At 32.3% G+C, this 22126-nt stretch overlaps 1 protein-coding gene across 4 annotated transcripts in view; it reads left to right on the forward strand.

Annotated features, from left to right (window-relative positions):
- The window catches only part of COL11A1 (collagen type XI alpha 1 chain), a 201173-nt gene that overhangs the window by 66886 nt on the left and 112161 nt on the right, over window positions 1-22126 (forward strand). For 2 of the 4 annotated variants that reach the window (XM_046022249.1, XM_046022258.1), the window contains exons 7-19: window positions 4755-4871; window positions 5135-5287; window positions 5477-5569; window positions 7412-7666; window positions 8604-8666; window positions 10133-10174; window positions 11370-11432; window positions 12231-12305; window positions 13389-13472; window positions 15515-15571; window positions 19412-19465; window positions 21726-21779; window positions 21898-21951. In XM_046022249.1, coding sequence (XP_045878205.1) covers window positions 4755-4871; window positions 5135-5287; window positions 5477-5569; window positions 7412-7666; window positions 8604-8666; window positions 10133-10174; window positions 11370-11432; window positions 12231-12305; window positions 13389-13472; window positions 15515-15571; window positions 19412-19465; window positions 21726-21779; window positions 21898-21951 — 1164 coding nt within the window. The remainder of the gene's footprint in view (window positions 1-4754; window positions 4872-5134; window positions 5288-5476; window positions 5570-7411; window positions 7667-8603; window positions 8667-10132; window positions 10175-11369; window positions 11433-12230; window positions 12306-13388; window positions 13473-15514; window positions 15572-19411; window positions 19466-21725; window positions 21780-21897; window positions 21952-22126) is intronic. The other 2 variants (XM_046022268.1, XM_046022277.1) reach the window with 2 other exon arrangements.

Below are 22126 nucleotides of genomic sequence, written 5' to 3' on the forward strand. Positions count from 1 at the left end.
AGGCTATGTTGAGTATTTAAAGAGATTTTTTTTTTCTGTTTCTTATTGGGCATGGCTACACTGATATGTATGTTTTCTTTGTCTTCCACAAAATTTGACAGAAAGAGTAATAAAATGAAAAGCACTATGATCTGAATGCAGTAACTAAAACTATTCATGTACTTTTGTTCTTATTATGTCAAAATGTGAAACCCTTCTTCCAGGCCATTTTTGCAAGAAAATTTACCATAATGAAATTTGACCCTATTCTCTTTCAGACCAAAAAGTAAGTTTGCATAGCCATAACAATTTTGGCAGAACTGAATATCCCCAAAACAAAAAATGCGGTGCAATGTACCCTTATCCAGATTTTTGGTAAAATCCTTTGATGTGGATCTTCTGGAAATTAAAAAAACAAGCAAACTGAAAGGAATTTAGTCATTAGTTGGCAGCAAAGCAATTTTTTTAGATTTTTTTTTTTTCTCCAGGTGAAGAGTGTTAAATTTTAGGAGAGGGGGTTGGAAGTTTGTAAACATCAAGGCTGCCTTAATGTCTGAAAATAGCTCAAATAACATTCTCACTTTTTTTTTTTTTAAAGATTTATTTATTTATTTGACAGACAGAGATTACAAGTAGGCAGAGAGGCAGGCAGAGAAGGAGAGAGGAGGAAGCAGGCTCTCAGCCGAGCAGAAAGCCCGATGCGGGGCTCGATCCCAGGACCCTGAGATCATGACCTGAGCTGAAGGCAGAGGCTTTAAACTGCTGAGCCACCCAGGCGCCCCACATTTTTACTTTCTAAATGTATTATTTGTTTCCATCTTTTGAGCTTGACTACTTAGAAGAGGGTAGGATCTTTTTTATTTTAATGTATTATTGTTTTTGCATGTGAGTTCCATTAGAATTTTACCATCTAAGTGCTTGAGATAGATTTGTTGACATCATTTTTCTTTTTAAAGTACGATAGTGAATTCTGTTGCACTGATCTTTTCCATGACTTATTATTAATGTTCTTTTTAAAACAGGATAAAGTCTTAAGAAGCTGACAGAAAAGCAAATATGAGAGAGAAAAAAGAAATTGCTTGGGTAGTTGTGGTTGATTTTTTCAGTTTTCCTGTGCCTCAGTCTTTTTATTCCCTCAGGATTTATTAAACAGGTTTTTTGTGAATTCCAAGAGGATAGGTAAAATATCATCAGGCTTAGGGCTTTTTATACCTTAGAGATTATGTGATGATTCAGTATTAAATTTTTATTAATATTTATTATTATTAATAAATATTATCAATATTTATTTATTAATTAAAATTTTATTAATATTTATACATGGTATACATGTTTGAGATTGCTGAGATTTATTTTGCTCCTGTTTTAAGAAAGATAAGTTTTGTTCTTTTTAGCAACAGATATGGCTCTGATATTTGGAAGAATGAAGGTATGCTTTCTTAAAAGGTCACCTTGAGGTATTTTGTTACTATATTTTAATGCTATCATGTCAGTTAAACTGAGTTATTTTAAAGCAAAATAGTTTTTATACATTTTTATCTAGATAAAAATGTAAAATTTAAAAGTCAATTTGCCCTTATTGATAATGTATATTTAACACTCTGTTAAGAAGTCAAACTTTCTTTTTTTTAAAGATTTTATTTATTTGTTTGACAGAGATCACAAGTAGGCAGAGAGGCAGGCAGAGAGAGGAGAAGCAGGTTCCCTCCTGAGCAGAGAGCCCGACGTGGGGCTCGATCCCAGGACCCTGAGATCATGACCTGAGCCAAAGGCAGAGGCTTTAACCCACTGAGCCACCCAGGTGCCCCTCAAATGTGTTTTTACTAGGAGAGTTTGAGAAGAAAAACCATGTATTGCTGTAACACAAACTGTGAGGAAATCCAGTTGGGTGATGCTATAATAAATACAGCATTTCTTACCAGTTTCTATATTGAATGTGTTACAATGAAATCTGTCTCTCCTCTCTCCTCATGCACTATAATTAATGCTAGGCTACTCACGTATCAAACCTGAAAGCATTCCATCACTGCATGTCTTTTTACATATATTCATCTCATTGATCACAGCCAGTTCTTTCCATTTTCAAGACAGCCCAAAATTCCATAATAAGTAGAGATGGTCATCTCCAAAAATAGGTTATAAAGCTTCATGTACACTAGCGCCAAGTATACTCAATACCATCACGAAGGGGATGTGTTTAGATAAAGAAATAAGAGCAGGGGTGCCTGGATAGCTCAGTTGTTTAGGGTCTAACTCATGATTTTGTCTCAGGCTGTGATCTCAGGGTTATGAGATCAAGTTCCACCTCGGTTCCATGGTCAGTGGGGAGTCTGTTTGAGATCTCTCCCTCTCCTTTTACCCCTTCCCCCCTCTTGAAAATAAATAAATAAATAAATAAATAAACCCTTAAAAAAAGAGAGAGGTAAGAATAGAAGCAGTGATCTTCACTGACCCCTGAAAGACTCTAAGAAAAAGATGTGCTTTAGTGTCTAGGGAAATGAGAATATTATTTCTTCCAGTATGCCATAATCACAACTAGTCTGGTTGGTCATCATTTGGAAAGAATTTAAAAAGAGGAGAAACTTACGGAGATTAGATGTTTCCTCTTACAAGAACAACAACAACAACAAAAACATGACATGAAGTTGGTATATATTGATATATTTCTGAATACCATGCTTCATGTAAGATACATTAAACTATGCATTTGAAAAATCAGCCCTTTGTGTCTTTGTTTATTGTCTTTATGTTTTTAAAACTCATTATAGATGCACCTGATTTTGAAAAGTCTGCCTATAACATAGACTATCAAATCTTTTCTTTTTTATGTTTTACTTGAAGCTGGCAGCTAGTAGCTATATAAATTTAATATTTCTTATTCCAACATGATTGACCATAACTACAAAAAAATTATTCATTATACAATATTCAGTCTCCATTTGTCTTTTTAATATGTATCTAAATTCAATATTTAATCATTCTATTTATTTAATGATATTATTAACAATGTTTACATTAACTTTCCTAGAAGTAGTTGGTATAATCTCTTCATTGCAGAGGTATGATGAAACAAGTGTTCAGTGTTCTATATATGCATTTTTCTATTTTACCAAATTCTGTACAAATTCAATTAGAATAAAGCTTTGTTGAAGTACTTTGTATGTATATTCATTGATAATCAAGCTGTTACTGAGTAGATAAAATTATGAATGCATTTCAGTTAACTTAATCAAATCAGAGTTTTGACAGCCATAAAGAAAACTAAAGACAAGTCTATGTTTATATTTCAATATGACCTTCAGCTGGACCATCTAGAAAGTTTACTCTAGTGAGCATATTTCATAATAGGCCAAATGTATAATGTTGCTAGGGGATCAGTTTTGGACATGTCTCATTATAGGTCTGTGAAATTTGTACTCATTTGCATTGCTATAGCTAATAGAGCTTATTAGAAGGTACAGTGATCATAATTTTCTAAAAGACATATGGTCAATTGTTATTTTTTGGCAGATCAAAAAGGCTTTTTTGGCAATTTTGAAATCCAGTTGGAGTATAATTGGAATTTTACCAAATATAATACTGAGGGAATTCCAAATAGGTTGCCTTTAGCATATATATATATATAAATATATATAATATCTATATCTATATTATAGATCAGATATATATCTAATATATATTAATATAAATAATATATATTAACTATTCAGCTTGTTGAGTTTACTATTTAATATATTTTATATATATATGACCTTAGTATATTTACATTTATTTTGAGTAAAACCAATATTTAATATATGTTTCACAATAACTATATTCTTGTTTACAAATTAAAGTTTTGATAGAGATAGTTGGCTTTGAAGATGAATACATTATTTTCCTTATCACTCAATATGTATGATTGTCTTGTACATGCCTCTATTAAGAAACATATCTCTTTCCAACTAAGTTATTTTAATACAGAAGAATCTAGTATAAAATACTATTTTCCAATCTGAGTTAGGTTTAAGTAGGTTATGAGGTCTAAGTACTGTGTTTTTTTGATAGAGAAAAAAGCAGTATCTTTAAAAGAAGAAATAATGTATTAACTAGAAACAGATCTAACTTTTGAATCTTTAATGTTTCACAAGTATTTTGTGCTCATTTTGATCTTGTCTATAGCAAATTAGAGATTTCTAAATAAATTTTTGATTTTATTTTTTCATTAGTTCCAGCGTTCTGTTTAGACTCATTTATGCATTTCCTTTCCTCCTCTCCCCTTTCTGACTCACAACATAAACATTCTATCATACTTAAAAAGACTACTCTCCATATTTTAAACTTTAAGCATGTAGTTTAATGAAAAAAATAAGTACCCATTGACATTACAGTAAAATTCTTAGGGAATTTTAACAAATTCTTGTGTAGCAATTTTTACAAATAAAAATTAACATGAATATTTAGCAACTGTGCCCAAGCACATAATTGCTGTGTTCAAAAAAAGCCATTAACTAAAAGTTTTGAATATTAAGTTTGAATTAAAGTTCAAAATTTTTAGTTTCCTCATAGCCCTAACCACGATTCTGCTCTTAGAAAACCTGCTTTGTCATTCCTGTGTTATTGTACTCTATATAGGATGGTATAACACTTCTTGTAATACAAAATAACATTTAAATAACAGCATTTCCTTGCCTCTTAACCTTTACTGTAAGTAAAAGTTAAGACAGTTACCACTCTGTTGTTAGTATTACCTGCAACTAACAAAGTCGCCTGATATTTTTTCCTTTGCGATGTAGTATGCACCTGAGGATATAATGGAATATGACTATGAGTATGGGGAAGCAGAGTATAAGGAGGCTGAATTTGTAACAGACACACCCACTGTAACTGAGGAGACAATAACACAAACCGAGGTAAAACCAAAGTAGCGCCTTTGTGAATGGTGTCGTGCTGTTTGTCATTCCCGGGTTTCTTATGTCTGCTGTTCCTTGAACTTATCACAAGCCTTTCATTCTCCCGATTTCTATGAACCAATAACTGTGATTTTTATTTGACAGTAGCTGTCCTGAAGGAATGATGCTCATTTTGCTTTGCTTGTCCTTTCTTCCGTCCATGCTCTTCATTTCCTTTTCACTTTATTTATGTTTCCCATTCCATCTTTCACCACATTTTACAGAAAAAGAAATCCAATTTCAAAAAGAAGACGAGGACAGTGGCCACTAACTCAAAGGAAAAGTCCAAAAAGTTTACACCCCCTAAATCTGAAAAATTTGCGTCCAAGAAGAAGAAAAGTTATCAAGCAGCAGCAAAAGCCAAACTAGGGGTAAAGGTAGCAAAGAAAAAACAATCAAGATCTCTCCTAGATAAGCTGGAAGATCTCTGATGATGAGTCATTGTCCTAACCCAACTAGATAAATGCTCATTTGGCTAATCCGATAACCCAGTTAAATCATGATTCTCCTAAATTTGGGATTGCCTTATATTTTTATAATTGCTCTTCTTTTGAATTTATCACTAGGCAAATATTGTTGATGATTTTCAAGAATACAACTATGGAACAGAAGAAAGTTACCAGACAGAAGCTCCGAGGCATGTATCTGGACCAAATGAGGTAAGCTCATTGACTCTGTTAAATCACAGTCCAAATTTTTTAAGTATTATTTCTTAATACGCTTCACTCTGGCAGAATCCATAATTCGTGGGAAGTTCCATCTTTTTATCCCTTTCCTGAACAATTTAGCATTGGTTCACTCTTACTAGAAACAGGTCATTTAAAATCAGTCAATTCAGGTTTTGCATGACTCTTTGCTTCATGCAAACACAAAGTAATTAAACTGAATTGGCTGCTATCATTTTCTTGATTGCTCCTGGGATTGAGTAAGCTTCTCAACATGTTGTGATGAAAGGTATTCACAACATGATTTTTCTGTGAGGAGACTCCTCTAAAGTGAAAATTGTATCATGAAATGATACAATTAGAATTTAATTCATCTGACCAATAATCATGCATTTTCATGACAGCAAACTTCTTGACAAAATGTAGGCTTAGTGGATTTTAATAGCTTTTTACATTTTCAAACTTGTTAGGAGTGTGATGTTTACAATTAAATTAATATACCTTACCCCTTTTCATTCTTTCCTATGAAAATGTTTAAGCACATACAGGTATAAATCAATGTTCCTGAATTTCAAACTAGACATACAACCTTATCATGAAAAGATGACAAGTGTCCCAGTGAGGCAAATAAACCCAGTGGTGTGTTACATGCAAACACATACTTTAGAATAATAACATTTTAGGGTGAGAACAGATTTTAGGTTTCATCTGGTCCAAAATAATCATTTTCCAGAAATGGATATCTTGAGTTAAGATGTCTATTTATCTAACCAAATTCATCTAGCTTTTTTAGATCAGAGCTATGAACAAAGTAAATTTGGATTTTGAATAATATTCATCCCTTATAGATAGTATGTCCTCCTTGTTTAAGAATACAAAAGTATTATGGTTATTAGACATTTTATTTTAGTTAATAATTGCTAAATTAATCATTTAGCCACTTTTTACTCATGATTTTGCTTACTACTACTTATTTATTCAATACTGTTCCGTCATCTAGATTCACTGTTGTAGAAATCAAGTTACTTAAAATGAAATTCAAAAAGGAGCAAGATAAATTATTTAATTTGAATCTCATCAAAATCATAATATAGCTAAAATTACATGAGAACTATGATGCAGATTTATGCCATTGATAATTAGTTATGTGAAAAAGAAGATTATACTAGGTTTTTTTTTAATCTCTGAAGGAGTATTTATTGATATAAAATTTACTTGTAAATGTATATTTATGCTCTGCTCTTTATGAGATCGTACAGTGACATAGTCTGTTTCATTGTCTTGAATTTTGAAGGCTATAATTTATATTTTACTTGCTTTAAAGAACCCTTTGGTGATATAATACTTCCTTATATACTAGGTACTCTGTAAAAATTACAATGGTAAGTCTCACTATTGGCATTAATATTTTATTTTTGTGATTGAGAGTCAAATTTACATGTTTTTTCTGGTAGCAGTTACATTTCATAATAATGATCTGTGAGCTTTGAAAATTAAGCAAAGCTTTAACTTAGTGCATATTTCATTGTCCAAGTCTCAAACTATAAAGTGAATATAAAATTGACTAACAAGCAAATACACATGCTGAATCCATGTGACTATTTGCATTTTATTGGGAAAAGTACTTTGAAAGCAATATTTCCTTGTACATACCAATGTACAAAAATATTTCTTTCAGTGATACGGAAAGTCTATCTTTCTCGGCCTTCAGCCTTGCTTGGGTAACATTTAAATTGCTTCCCGTCACATTCCATCAAACTGTAATTGCAAACGCTTACCTTGCTTTACTAATAGTAAACTTCATGTTCTTCAACTCCTTGCAACTTAAATTAATAGCCAAATCCAGTTGAAGAAGTATTTACTGAAGAATATCTAACTGGAGAGGATTATGATTCCCAGAGGAAAAATTCCGAGGATACACTATATGAAAACAAAGAAATAGACGGCAGGGACTCTGACCTGCTGGTAGATGGAGATTTAGGAGAATATGATTTTTATGAATATAAAGAATATGAAGATAAACCAACAAGTCCCACTAATGAAGAATTTGGTCCAGGTGTTCCAGCAGAAACAGATATCACAGAAACAAGCGTAAGTCAGTGTTATGCCCTGTGTCATTGTATGTCTTATCTTTGGAGTGTTTTCACATTTATCTTGATGTTTTTTCAAGTGGACAGTACAAGTTGTGTTCTTATGTAAATTGCGAATATTTATTCCTCCCAGGACATCTTGATAGATTCTTCCTCATGGAAATCTTCAGCCGTTGTAGCTCTGCCTATACTACCAGAGTCTTCATTTGAAAGTATCGTCTTGGATAGAATCTTATCCAAATTGTTTCGTCGTCGATACGATTAAAATTGTTATTATTCTGGATAGTAACTCTGAGTTTTAGATTTTTTAAAAAAGATTTTATTTATTCATGTATCAGAGAGGGAGAGCACAAACAGGGAGAGCAGCCAGCGGAGTGGGAGGAAGAAGCAGGCTGTCTGCTGAGCCAGGAGCCAGATGTGGGACTGGATCCCAACAGCTTGGGATCATGACCTGGGCCGAAGGCAGCCGCTTAACGAACTGAGCCCCCAGGTGTCCCAGATTATTTTATTTTTTAATTTTGAAAGAAGAATTTTCTGGTGATGCTCAGTACAGAACCATATATGTTATTTTTTTCCCCTTTAGACCCCCTTCACCCATTTCTCGCACCGCTCACCCCCCACCTATATTTCATCGAATTTAATTTGATGACACTTTTTGCGTAATGCCTTGGAAGAATAATTGAAGTCTACATATGTCTTTATCTTTCTGTAATAGGTCTTGAGCAAACAATTGTTTCATCTCATTCAAGAATTGCGTTAATGCTCATTATGTTTTCCTTTTTATGTTTTCGGTATCTAAACATTCAATAGGTTTTTGTTTAAAAAAACACATTTAATAGGTTGTCTTTAAATGCACTTAGATGATTAAATTTTCTTAAAAAATACTTAAATGGCCTTAATTACTTAAAGACAGGTTGCTTGAATTTTTCACTCAACAGATAAATGGCCATGGTGGATATGGAGAAAAAGGGCAGAAAGGAGAACCAGCAGTAGTTGAACCTGTAAGTATTGGTGTGAATACATTGTAAAGGTTGGTACAATTAATTAATTTATACTTTGAGCCATCATCACCCTGCACTATTATGTATGTTTGTATATTGCCATTAAAAATTCTAATGTCCAAATGTTTAAAATGTGTCATGAATAAGTGAGTTAGGGAGGCCATTTTTGGCAAGTGAAATTTTAATCAACCAAAAAATATAGAGACGTGAATTTTGGAATTTGGAAGTAGCTGAAATTTGTCTAGTCTAATTCTATTGTTTTACGACAAAGGAACCTGAGATTTGCCGAGATTCACATGTTCATGGTTGAGACATAACCAGATGTTAGCTTTTCTAACTTTTTTCAATTTCTCTAACTTAACATTATTAGAAATATATTATTTGACCTAGATATTTTCTTATTTCATATCCAAATATGTCAATATGTTAATATCATATTTCACATCCAGATAATATCATATTGTCATTATATGAAAATATAACTTTTAAAATCCACTTTCTTTTCTCCCATCTAACAAATGGTCAATTCACTCCAAAAGTGATTTTTAAAATTTATGTTAATGTTATTACTACTCAAGATATTGGTAAAAAGCAAATTGTTACCGGAAAGCAATTTTACTATTGTTCTCCCTAATCACCAACTTGGGGAAACCGTTGCACTAGAACTAAAGGTAATATGCTTAATTGTTTGCCTCAAGACCATGAAAATCATTTCAAAAGCTGCAAGGACATAAAAACTGAAAAACAGGGTCGGGAGAGAGTCAAAGGTCAAAATGTTATGTCTATAAGGACATTGCTGGCTATTAACTGTATTACTCCAAAATCTGAGAAATTGTGCCTGAAAAAAAATTTTTTTTCAGAATAAATATGCCCTTATTTTGAAAATTTACAACCAGCCTTCTAAATGATTAAACAATTTAGATAATTTCTGGCAGTAGAATTATAAACTTTGTGGAATGAGTTTCTTTTCCTGAAACAGTACTTTATCCTCTTGTCTATTATCTCATACTTATCCCCAATTGTTTTGCTTGGACTTTTTTCTCCTTTCCCTGAATTAAAGTGCATAGGTGCCACTTAACTTCCACTCTTTCATTCACGCGGTAGATATTATTAAATTCCAACTTTGCACCAGGCATTATTCTGGGTGCTAGGGAAAACTTGGCAAATGTCATAGCTTTGTCCTTCTTGGGAGCATATTGCATATTCTCCTTTTAATATTACTTTCCTGAATATTTATTTCTTTTCTAATTAGTTCACCAATTCTCTGAGGACAAGGACTATATTTTCTTACCATTTTAAACTCTCTCCCTTCTGCATGCAAAATTATTTGTAATGGGTTTTACATGGTAGAAACAGAGAATTTTTGAAGTACAGTGATGTGGTGCTTTGTTAGAACTTCTTAGGCAAGAGGTCAGGGGTTCCATTTCACTAGTGGTGAGTCTCTGTCTTTTTTTTTTTTATTATAGGGGATGCTTATCGAAGGACCCCCAGGACCAGCAGGACCTGCGGTATGTAACTGTGTCAAGATTATTTTTGTATTGATTTTTTAAAAAATAATCAGATATTTAGGGGCCCCTGGGTGGCCCAGTGGGTTAAGCCTCTTGCCTTCGGCTCAAGTCATGGTCTCAGGGTCCTGGGATCGAGCCCCACATTGGACTCTGTGCTTGGCGGAGAGCCTGCTTCCCCTTCTCTCTCTGCCTGCCTCTCTGCCTACTTGTGATCTCTCTGTCAAATAAATAAATAAAATATTTTTTTAAAAAATGAGATATTTAGAATTCTATTACATTATTGAATTTATGTATTTTATATTAATTTGAGTATTGAATGATAGAGGCAAACAGCTTTTCTGAGGGCCTGGTGGCCTTGAATTGTTGATTTGGCTTTCCAAATGTTACTCTTTTGGGAGCCGTGGAATTAAATTTTAATTTTCTTTCCTTCCTTCCCTCCTTCCTTCTTTCCTTTGCTTAAATATCTCTGTATCCTTTAACCTCATTTTCAAGTTTCATCTGAAAGTTATGATAGTGGGAAAAAGTCATCTTTGTTTTTATTAAAGAAGTATAGGTATACCTCAATAGATGGAGTTGAGAATTCTAAGTAGACAGTAGCTGCTTTATCTGTGCTTCTGAATGGAGTGATTATCAGTTTCCATTGTCACTTCCTAGTGAGGCTGATGTCACTCAGTGTGTCTTTATTCTCAGTAGTTGTACTGACCTGACTTTGTGAGAAATCACTGTCTTTTGTGGAATTAATTAAGTTCTTGTCATCTGAAATAGATATGTTATGCTGATGCCTTTAAATACTTTTTATCCGTAAAGGAAAATGTAAAAATGCCTCCAAGCTAAACGATTTCTACATTTCAACTTTGCTATCACATTTCTGAGGTCTAATTGTCTGAGTATAACATTTCTTCATTAAGAATTGGGAACCAACTTCTACTTCAGGGACTTTATATTGGCATAGTCTCCTTTCCTGTCTTTCCTTGGAATGTCTGCTTCAACCCTGAGAGCAGCTTCATAGAGGAATCGCTGAGCTAGTGACAGAGTGATTCCTATATGTTGTCTTTTCATAGGAAGGTAAATAGGGCAATTGTTTGGGTGACAAGTGTATATTTATGAAATGTAAAATGAGCTCTTGATTTTGGTAGTATGAATTTGCCTGCATGATAATAAGAACTGACTCAGATCATGGTTTATTTCTCTGTAGGGTCTTATGGGTCCCCCCGGTCTACAGGGCCCCACTGGACCTCCTGGTGACCCTGGAGAGAGGGTGAGTGAAGAGATTCTTTATTAAAAAAAAGATAATAACATAGATTAAAATAATTATAAAATATTCTACAAGCTTAACATGTTATCCTTCTCACTGAAAGACAGAGAAACCTGTGAGTTCATTGTCTAACATTTTGGGTAACTTTTCTAACTATAATTTTAGAAGTGAGGGTGAAGACTGTGCATTTACCCATGTTATAATTAGTAAGAAAACGGTTATTTTCAACAAATTTCCACATTGAGATGAACCTGCTACACTAGATTCCGTTCTTTAGTCTCAGTTGAGACAGGTTTTCCATGAACTCGGAGGAGTATTTAGTTGGATTCTGATAGAATGAGTTAATAAGCCTGAATTCTAATTTGAAAAGCACGTCCTAGATCACATATAAAATAGACCACTTGTCTTAAGTCAGTCCAAACTCTTTAAAAATCTCTCCCTGTTTTTCCTCCATCTTTGAATAGCCAATAACTTTGTGCATTATTAAAATCCTGCAAAACTAGTGCAATGAAAAACAACCCTTTAAGGGCACCTGGGTGGCTCAGTCAGTTAAGCTTCCAACTCTTGATCTCAGCTCAGGTCTTGATCTCAAGCCCCACATTGGGCTCCATGCTGAGTATGGAGCCTACTCAAAAACAAAAACAAAAACCCTTTCTAGGTACATACTAAAAGGAGATGAAACAAGGAGGGGAAAACAAATGCAGATTAATTAATGTGGACTAATTTTATTAAATGCTATTCTATTTCTAATAAATTTGGCTCTTTAATTTATTTATTAATTTTGATGATTTATTTTCCTAGGGTCCCCCAGGACGTCCTGGCTTACCAGGGGCTGATGGTCTACCTGGTCCTCCTGGTACCATGTTAATGTTACCGGTATGGGTTTTCTTAGTGCTATAAAGATAATTTAATACTTCATCACCTTATTGTTGAAAAATATTGCTGAACTGTATTACAGATCAATTAACTAAAAACCATTGGATGAGGTAGAAATACTGGAAGTCAAGCAGACTTTAGAAATGATAGGAAATTTTATGAGAACAAAAATTTGGTAAATATCAATCTCTGCGTCAGAACTAAGGTTTTGTTATTTGATTAGACTTTGACAGCAAAGCTTAGAGGTCATTCTTAATATTTCCAACCATGTGCTTTATCCTGAGTCATATGATTAACATGCATTTCATGTATTACTTAACATAAAATTAATATGCTATTTATCACCACAGAGATAACAGTTGATGCTTTTTAAAGAAGATATATCCACATTATCATTATTCATTGCTCAAAAATTGTTTTACCGTAAGATTGTTTTTTAAAGTTGCCCTTGTTCTCTGGGAAAAAAAAAAAAACAAAACACTTTGTTTAATTTGTTTAAATGCAATAAAATTTCAAGTAATAATCAGAATAAGAAATTGACTCCTGCTGCCTTTCGAGTTAAAATTAAAAAAGAAGCTTTAGGATTTTAGAATTTTATGGAAGGATACTGGGAGGGTGAGTTTCTATTATAATTACTTAACAAAAAAATAACAAAATGAATTTATCTCAAGGACGATTTCCACTATATTCATAGAGATTCCAAAAGTTTTGCTCAACAAAATAACAGTTGATCTATAACTGCCACTGAACTGAGTATATTTGGAATTTTTACCAATAAGTAAATAGAGGGAGGTAGCATTTGTACAGGTAAAAAATAGAGGATGACTTATTCCAGATTTTTCACAGATTATGGAATTTAAAATCGGAAGTCTCTGGTCTCTTCTACAAATGATAAACATGATCGGGAGAACTTCCAATATGGGCAGAAGAATTTTAAAAAAGAAATCTAAGTATCTTGATTCATATAAGTGACCTAGTACTTTTGTAAAATCCAGCCATTTTCAGTAAATAGTTTTTAATTAGCAATTAAGGCACTATTTGACAAAGGCTAATTTTGAGCTTCTTCATGTTCTCTTTCCTTAGTTTCGTTACGGTGGTGATAGTTCCAAAGGACCAACCATCTCTGCTCAGGAAGCTCAGGCGCAGGCAATTCTTCAGCAGGCCCGGGTAAGAAAGAATGAGATGTGTTCCCGTAAGCTGATTGTGTGTGTATGCAGGTGCGCGTATGTGTGTGTGTACGTGTCTGCATCTGGAAGATGCTACTATTATAAACAAAATACTTCTGGATAGTACACTGAATTTGGACAGAAAAAATGCTGAGGTTATAACCTACTTTTTCCAGTAAGAATATTTTCTTTAATTGAATATTAAAGTTACATGGCTGACCCTTGCAGTTTGCCATTTATAATTCTGGCAATAACACACAAATCGTAGCACAGATTTTCTAATCTTGTTTTGAAGAGTACTGACGGATTTACACCTAACACTCTCTTGCTCACATACAGCTTCTGTTACGACAGAAGTTGATCATTTATAAAAGTAAAAGAATAAGGTTTAAAATATCTTTTTCCTGCTAATCTAATAAATTATTCAGGATAGCTCAAGTAATCCAGCAAATTAAGTTTTTGTAAACATTCTCATATAAGAAAGAAACCTTCAAATAGGTATTTAAGTTCTAATCATAATCTATAATGTTTTTACAAAATCCATTGTTTATAATCATTCATTAGCTGAAAGTTTCCACTATCTCTATCTTATAAGACCTATAATTATATTTATTTTTTAAACTCACCTCAATTAAATGGACTAGGAAAGAGTTGGAAGTCATATAATACTTTTATTCCTAGTATAGGATTTTTCTTTAAGGAAAAAGGAAATAAAGGGCTTACATTTGGTATGGATATGGACCCACTTTCTAGGTGATATAAATCATTTCTGTGATAACTTTGGATAAATTTATGAGTATATAAAATTGAACATTTATATGTCTATCATACATTTATGAGTGTATAAAATATCTGAAAACATAAGTAAAGATTATTTGGTATATTATTATGCCATCATGTATAAAGACAGACATTTAAGAATTTGTTTACTAGACCTTGGTTTAACACTTACCTAAAAGTATTTCAAATAATTTGCTAATGATTCCTACAATTCATCTTATAAATTATATTACTTTCAACAAATTTAAGGTAATTATTTGAACTTAAATGTTTTATGAGGGCATTGAATTACTCACTTTATTAGACCTTTTAACCTATTTGGAAATAGGTAGCAAGCATTATAATTCCAATTTTTCAGATATTTAATCTCAAGGATTAAGAAGTGTATTGTCAAAAATCTCATGGTGAGTCAGTAGTGGAACTTTGGAGATACTACTGTTTTCATCTCATGCACTTTTCTAATATGATTTTACATATTATTTCTATTACAGTATTATTTTTATATGTTTTGATAATCTAAATATTCATCTTTGGAATCACTAATATTCAAAAATAGCTCACCATACTAATTTAACATCTATCAAATATTTACCCTGTGTACTCCACTTGTTCCAGCTTTTCAAGTTTGCTAATTTCACATTTCTAATACTTAGTATCAATAGTGCATGTAATCAATCTATCATGCCTATTATTATTCAAAATGAATATATTTTTCTTGTAATGTTAAATTTGGGATTTGGTAAAGAGAAGGGTATTAGCGTATTTTCTGATCAATTTTGCTTGCTATCTGGCTTTAACTGTTATACTTTTTCCTAAAATATTACTAGAAACTTTTTATTTAAAGCACCTCAAATTGTTCACCTCTAAAAGGATTTTCAATGATAAGTGTGCCAGCATGTTTAAGAGAAGTCTATATGTTATTCTGAACTTGGCTTCAGAGTAGAAAAATTATAAAATATTAGATATACTAAAATTTATTTTAACTTTTATTGTTGAATATATGTCATTATAATATCATCATAATAATATATGTACAAGTTTGTATATAAGATACGACAGTTTAAAGAACATCGATACTTGTTTAGGTAATTTGTCATTCTAGAAACTTGCAATTCTTCAGTAATCAGGCACTCTTTCTAGCATGTAGCTATTATACCTGTGTTGATCATCTGTTACTTACAGATAGCTTGTGCAAATGAATATTGTGGTTTAATATGCTTGTCCAGGAGAGCATCCCCGAGTTTGATCTCCTTTATTTTCTAGATTGCTCTGAGAGGCCCCCCTGGCCCAATGGGTCTAACTGGAAGACCGGGTCCTGTGGTATGTTACTCAATAAGATAATGTATGTTTAAATCCACATATTAGTAGTTCCTTGTGCAGCTTTGGCCAAGCATTGTTCATATTTCTAGCTGATGAAAAAAGGATACATACACCTATTTATGGTTGATTTTGTTTCCATTTTAAAAGTCTATTTCAATCCAGTCCTCAGTAAGTTTTGATTAAAAAAGTTTCAGTGAAGAATTTTCAAATCAAATAAGCACAATGAAAAATAAAATTGAGTCATATATCTATTAATTTTCAAATCATAAATATAATTTATTTGCATAATATTCCAAGTTCTTAAAATTCAATTTGACACCAAATTATTATGTTAAATAGAATTTTCATTAAGGAAAAAAAGTATTTGAGGTCAGTTAAATTATTCCATAATCTGGGAAGCAAGTAGGATACTTGGCTTAAACTTGAGTTTGCCTTCAGTATTCCACAAAGTGTTTCAGATATTAGAGAAATTAATTTGTCTTTTGGATACTGTTGGAAAATGACAGAGTTTTATTTTTCCATGCAACCTTGCTAATAAGCTAATATTTTCCAAGTGGTTTTTAAAAAATATGTTCAAATATTTTGAAACTTTTACCAAATGTTAAGCAATGTAGCAATTCACAAAAAAACACAAAGATTCAAGTCATATTTTTTCTTAAGAGAAAAGAAAATCATAGGAGTCCAACCTCAGCTCTGATTGATTTTAGAATTAATTGAATAAATAATTTCTATTTTAAAGTATTTCTTTTTCTGTAAAAACAAGCCATTCCCCCTGTTCTTTCTTATGATTTTTTATGTTTTCAATATATTTTATGGAAACAGTGGTGTTTATAGAAAGCATTATTGTGAACATTAAAATCTTACATTTTAGTTCCTTAGTAGACACAGCAAAATAATTTTATTCAAGTTCGAATCAAGCTAATAGTCTCCTAATTATTTAATCTGTTTTACTGATCTTATTAATCAGGATGTTCAATAGTTCTCTTCATGTATTTTATTCAAAGATTGGTTATGTAGTTTACATAAATTTTTGTTTCTCTTAGTTCAGTCTTTAAAATTTGTACAGGTTATATATTTTGAAGGTTATACAGTTAGGTATATATACTCAATGATATGGGCTCATGTAGAACATATATTCTGGCAAAATAATAAGAAACATGGAAGAGTCTATGTTCCTTAACAAAGGAAGAAACAGTTAATATTTAATAGTTTGTTAGTGATAACTCAAATTCACATGACTGAGGAAAGCCAGCAGTATGCTAAAGCTTTATAAATCTGGGGGCAGAAGAATTATCTGTATATTTTATTAAAAATAACAGTTCCTGGGGCCCCAAACTTGAGATTCTGTCATTCAGGATTGGTGTGGCAAAATATATTTTAAATGAGTGCACCAGGCTGATTCTAAGCATGTTTGGGAAATACTGCCATATATTACTTAATTTATAAATATCACTCCAGGGTCTCTAAAACTGCATTTTCCAAAGGAATTTTCCTTCATATCATCCTGACAAGCATAAGCCTTAGTGGGTTTGTAGAGGGTCAGGGTAGTGAATAGCAGAAGCAATGTAAGCATGTTTCAGTAGCAGTTCCTGTTTTCACCAAGCAATTACTGAGGGTCAGTCATGCACAACGTGTTGGCAAGGAGAAAAAATTGGCAACCACATACACATTCTCAGTGTCATACATTGGATACAAGATTAATTGATTTCACTACTTAAGTCTTTGTTATGGGAACCTTTATCTTCCTTAAGTATTAAAAATAGGTGTTGAGGTAAAAACATCATTTTGCTTTTTTTCACCATTTTCTCTTCGATTATCCTTTGCTCCAAAACTTCAAGTTATGATAGATTTTCAGATATCTGTTGATCCTAGAGTCTAAAACTATTTTATATAAAAGAAAAAAGTCTACATCAGTATATTAAGATACAAACATAAACATTCTTCCTATGAAAAATTCTTCATTCAATTGTTTTCTCTGGTTGCTTTCCTAGACAAATAGAGGCTTACAGTATAAAACATATAGAAAACGTAGAAAATACTGTGGTTATTTTTTCTATTCTGTTACTGTCAGTTACATGATAATTTTTAGAGTAAGTGTTTGGACAAAATAATTATAATTTGTTGAATAGGTAGTGCTTATATACAGAGAATATAATGCAGTAAATTAATTAAAAACAAATTGACTGTCCTATAAAGGCGTTCAGTTCAGTGATTAATAATATAATTTAATATAGAACCCCAGGTTTTCTCTTGAAAAAATTTAATTGCAAGAATTCTTAATTAGAAGCATTAAGGTTATTATTGTTTAATTTTCCAGGTTAGAATATTCAGGTTACTTGACTTTCCGTATTTCCTAGGAGTCAGATTAATAGTTATTTTCCTAGCGGACTTTTGGTGACGATAGGTGGCCTCTGGTCTGCAGAGAGTTTGTAACTGCTTGGAACATGTCTTAGAATCATTCTCCCTCTCGGTAGCTAGAAATTTAGAATAGCTAAAATCTGTAGGAATGAACCTCTGAGGGCCGAAAATGTGACATTTGGGAACAGTTCTTAAACTCTGATTAACTAGCTGTGATATAGTTTTGTGAAGTTACTGCACTGATGCTGGACCTTGCGGTGTGTCTGTCCCTAAATAAGTGTTTGCTCCCCTTCAGTCTGCTGTAAACAGTAGCGCCCATTGTAGCGTTTGTTTGATTTGTTTGTTTTTAATGTTTCATATAAAAACTACAAACTACCTTAATTTTTACATGTGTTTCCTCACTGTAGATAAGCCTATCTTGCTCTCTGGATTTTTTTTTTGTATATGTGATCTACCAATTAACTACTTTTGCAGTTTTAATCTTCTATTATTTCTTCTACTTTGTTTTGTGTAAAAGGGGAAAAATAAAAAAAGCTGGAATCCCCCCCCCCAAAAAAAAATAGTTATTTTCCTTTAGAGCCACCAGGAGGCTCTAGATAGCTAACATATCCAGACTTAGCACAATTTTGATCTTTTTGTATAATGATTCAATACACCATTATTTGAATATATATTGATTTAAATATATTAAAAACTTCTTAAACACCCGACGTATACTTCCTCCGTATGAAGTAACCGTTATCACCATGTTCAATGTTAATATCCTAAAGCTTTTGAAGGAAATGAACAGCCTAGTATTTATTTTTAAAACAACACTTTTGTAAAGTGATTTTTTATTTTTCTGGTTAATGTGCCAGGTTTTTATTGCACTTTTTGAGTTATCTAAACATTTGTAAGAGGCTTTTGTCATAAGGACTTTTTCTTGTAGGAAATAAAAAAAACACTTTGGGAAAAATTCTTTGACATTATTTCAGGACAATTATAATGATGGTTGTAGCATCTGTTCTTGACATTTTATTGCTATAGAATTCAGTGTCTGGGAAATTTCTGAGTGTAAAAGCAATAACATTTTGCCAAGTCCTTGCTGTATAAATGCATTCAGTGCATACCTGATTCAGTAAAAATGTGTTGCCTCTAGTACTACATCACAGTATAATAAATAGTGCCTTGTGTATTGTTGTAAGTACTGTGATGGCATGCACATTAAAGAAAATTTCAATGTGATTTCATGAAATTGGCTTCTGTGTAGTTATGTGTAAAACAGAGACTTAAAAGATATTTTACACACTGGAATGCAATAAATCTGAGAAGAAATATATTTCAAAGGGCTTGAAAATTTTATTGTATTAATTAATAAAATTATACTAATTTGATGAAACCTATTTTGAATGGTGCTTGACTCTCACATGAAAATGGTAGGATAACAGTAGTTAGGGAATTATTAGTCAATTAAATGATTTTATTCTTTCTTTTTCTCTATAGGGGGGGCCTGGTTCATCTGGTGCCAAAGGTGAGAGTGGTGATCCAGGTCCTCAGGTAAAAAAAAAAAAAATAGTCTATTTCACTTATTTTATTTTTGATTTCATTTTATCCTGTAGGCTAATTCAAGTATCTGCCATCTGTTTTATGAGTAAAGAAATTACTTAAATTACTTTTAAGTTCATATCACCTCCTTTAATTGAAAAATCCCTAGGGGCCAGTTGACTGCCAATAACTTGATTAATTTAAACAATATTAAAAGAAGATAATAAGCTAGGATGGAAAAGGCTTGATAGTAATAGGCCTTCAGAATATTAAATTGGCTTGAGATTGTACAGAGCAGAGCACAACTACAACAGTTGTACTTTTTAGTGGCCTTGCCTCAAACCCATGATATTTTCTTTTTTAAAAAAACATATTTATTTGTTTTAATTTATCACAATTACTATTTCATGCTGAAAGTGTCCCTTACTTTGTTGTTGTTGTTTTTAGATTTTATTTATTTATTTATTTATTTGACAGAGAGAGAGAAATCACAAGTAAGCAGAGAGGCAGGCGGGGTGGGGGGGTGGGAAGCAGGCTCCCTGCTGAGCAGAAAAGCCAATTCGGGCTTGATCCCAGGATCCTGAGACCATGACCTGAGCCAAAGGCAGAAGCTTAACCCACTGAGCCACCCAGGCACCCCAAACCCATGATAATTTCTGTGGAGTGTAAATCTAGCATATACTTCCCGAAAGAATATTTAACATACTTAAAAGAAGCTAACTTCAAATCTTTTGTAGAATTGAGGAAATTATGAGAATTGAGAACATCTGAGCTGAAATTTTTAAAAAGATCTTAGATTTACATGGTACCAAATTAAAAGTATTATTTTTCCTTTAATGAATAGTAAGTAGGTAGAAATAGTCAATATAAGCACATTATGAAGTCTACTTATTCTAGAAATCAGAAAAACAAAATGTGACATCTAAAAAATACATTTATTTATTTATTTATAAAATTTTATTTATTTATTTTAGAGAGAGAGAGAGAAGGAGGGAGAGTGCAGTCAGGGAGAGGGGCAGTAGGAAAGGGAGAGAGAGAATCCCAAGCAAACTCTGAACTGAGCATGGAGCTCTGTGCAGGGCTATATCCCAGGACCATGAGATCATGACCTGAGCTGAAATCAAGAATTGGAAGTTTAACCAACAGAGTCACCAGGCTCCATAAAAATATATTTATTTTTAAATGAAAGGTCATTTTCATTGAAAACTAAGATTTGTGTTACTAGGATCACCCCTTGCCTTCCAGCTGGGAGAAAGGATAAAGTCATCTCAAAACAATAATTTTCTAAAAAACTGTATTCTTTTAAACTTTAATTATTAGGCAACTTTAATTTCACATTTCTATAATCAGCATTGTACAGTGAAAATAAAAATTAGTCACAATTTTCAATGTGTGTTGCATTTGCTACCACACTCATTATAGGCATACTGTTTAACTTTAAAAAAGATATAGCTAATTAAATATAAAGGTCTATATGTGTATACCAGAGCTACATTTGTACAATTATTAGGTGTAATTTTATTTTTAAAAAAACATATGTATCAAGCCCCATCTAAGATTGTTTGTTGACATAACATTATATTGTATTGCTTAAAGAAAGAAACATACTGAGGATCTTTAACCTTTAATCTGATATGGCATGGTACCAGGCAATAATTTGCATCTGGGATCACCAAATCATCTTCCAGCATTTTGTAGATGATGGAAAGAAATATGTACCAGGCACTATGCGAAGTTGTAGGAGTATAATGGAGAAAAGACTGATTTAGTCTAAAACCACAGAATTAACAATTTAATAGGAGATTCAAATATGAACAAAGGCAATTATATTCCGTGTGATAATTGAATAAAAGAATGTGGAAGAGGATCTCCAAAAAATAAAGGGAAAGGTGAAGAAAAAAGGGTTTGGAAAGAAAAGAGGAATGAGATAGATGGTTAAGAGTGTTTTCAGTTAAGGGAAATGTAAAACTCTAAGATTTTGAGAATAAAGTGAGTAAGGATTTTTTTTAAAGGTTAAAATATCACTTTGTATTTCTTCTGTTTAATTGTAATCAGATGTCTCTGTAAACTTAATAAAATAATATGACTTTTTTTTTGTAAGAAGACTTTTAGAAAAATTGATTCTTTTCTGTTTTATCTGAGCTTTTATGTAAGAAAAACAATTGACGTAAAGCTAAGAAGTTACAAATTTCTAAAACCATCTCTCTCGGTGTGATTCAGTTTATTGATCAAGAATTCCATAAAATGAATGAATTGCGATGTTTTGGTATAGGGCCCCCGTGGTGTTCAAGGTCCGCCTGGTCCAACGGGAAAACCTGGAAAAAGGGTAGGACTGGTTTTCATTGTGTATTTTGAGGGCATCTGATATTATCAGTTATCTTGTTTCCTTTTATTCTGTGCCAGGAAGAATCCTTTTTGCTTAGTCATGTGCTTGGCATTTTCAGGGTCGTCCAGGTGCTGATGGAGGAAGAGGAATGCCGGGAGAACCTGGGGCAAAGGTCAGGAGCTCATACATTTGTATATTCAGATTTTGTATGTCAGTTTTTATAAAAACTAAAAATTGTATATTTTATATTTATATTTTATATTTTAGTTTTTATAAAAACTAAAAATTTTATATTTTAAAATAGTTTCTTTTTTTAATATATATTTTTTTAAGATTTTATTTATTTA

The sequence above is a fragment of the Meles meles genome, chromosome 1, assembly GCF_922984935.1.
Source record: "Meles meles chromosome 1, mMelMel3.1 paternal haplotype, whole genome shotgun sequence".
Taxonomy (NCBI): Eukaryota; Metazoa; Chordata; class Mammalia; order Carnivora; family Mustelidae; genus Meles; species Meles meles.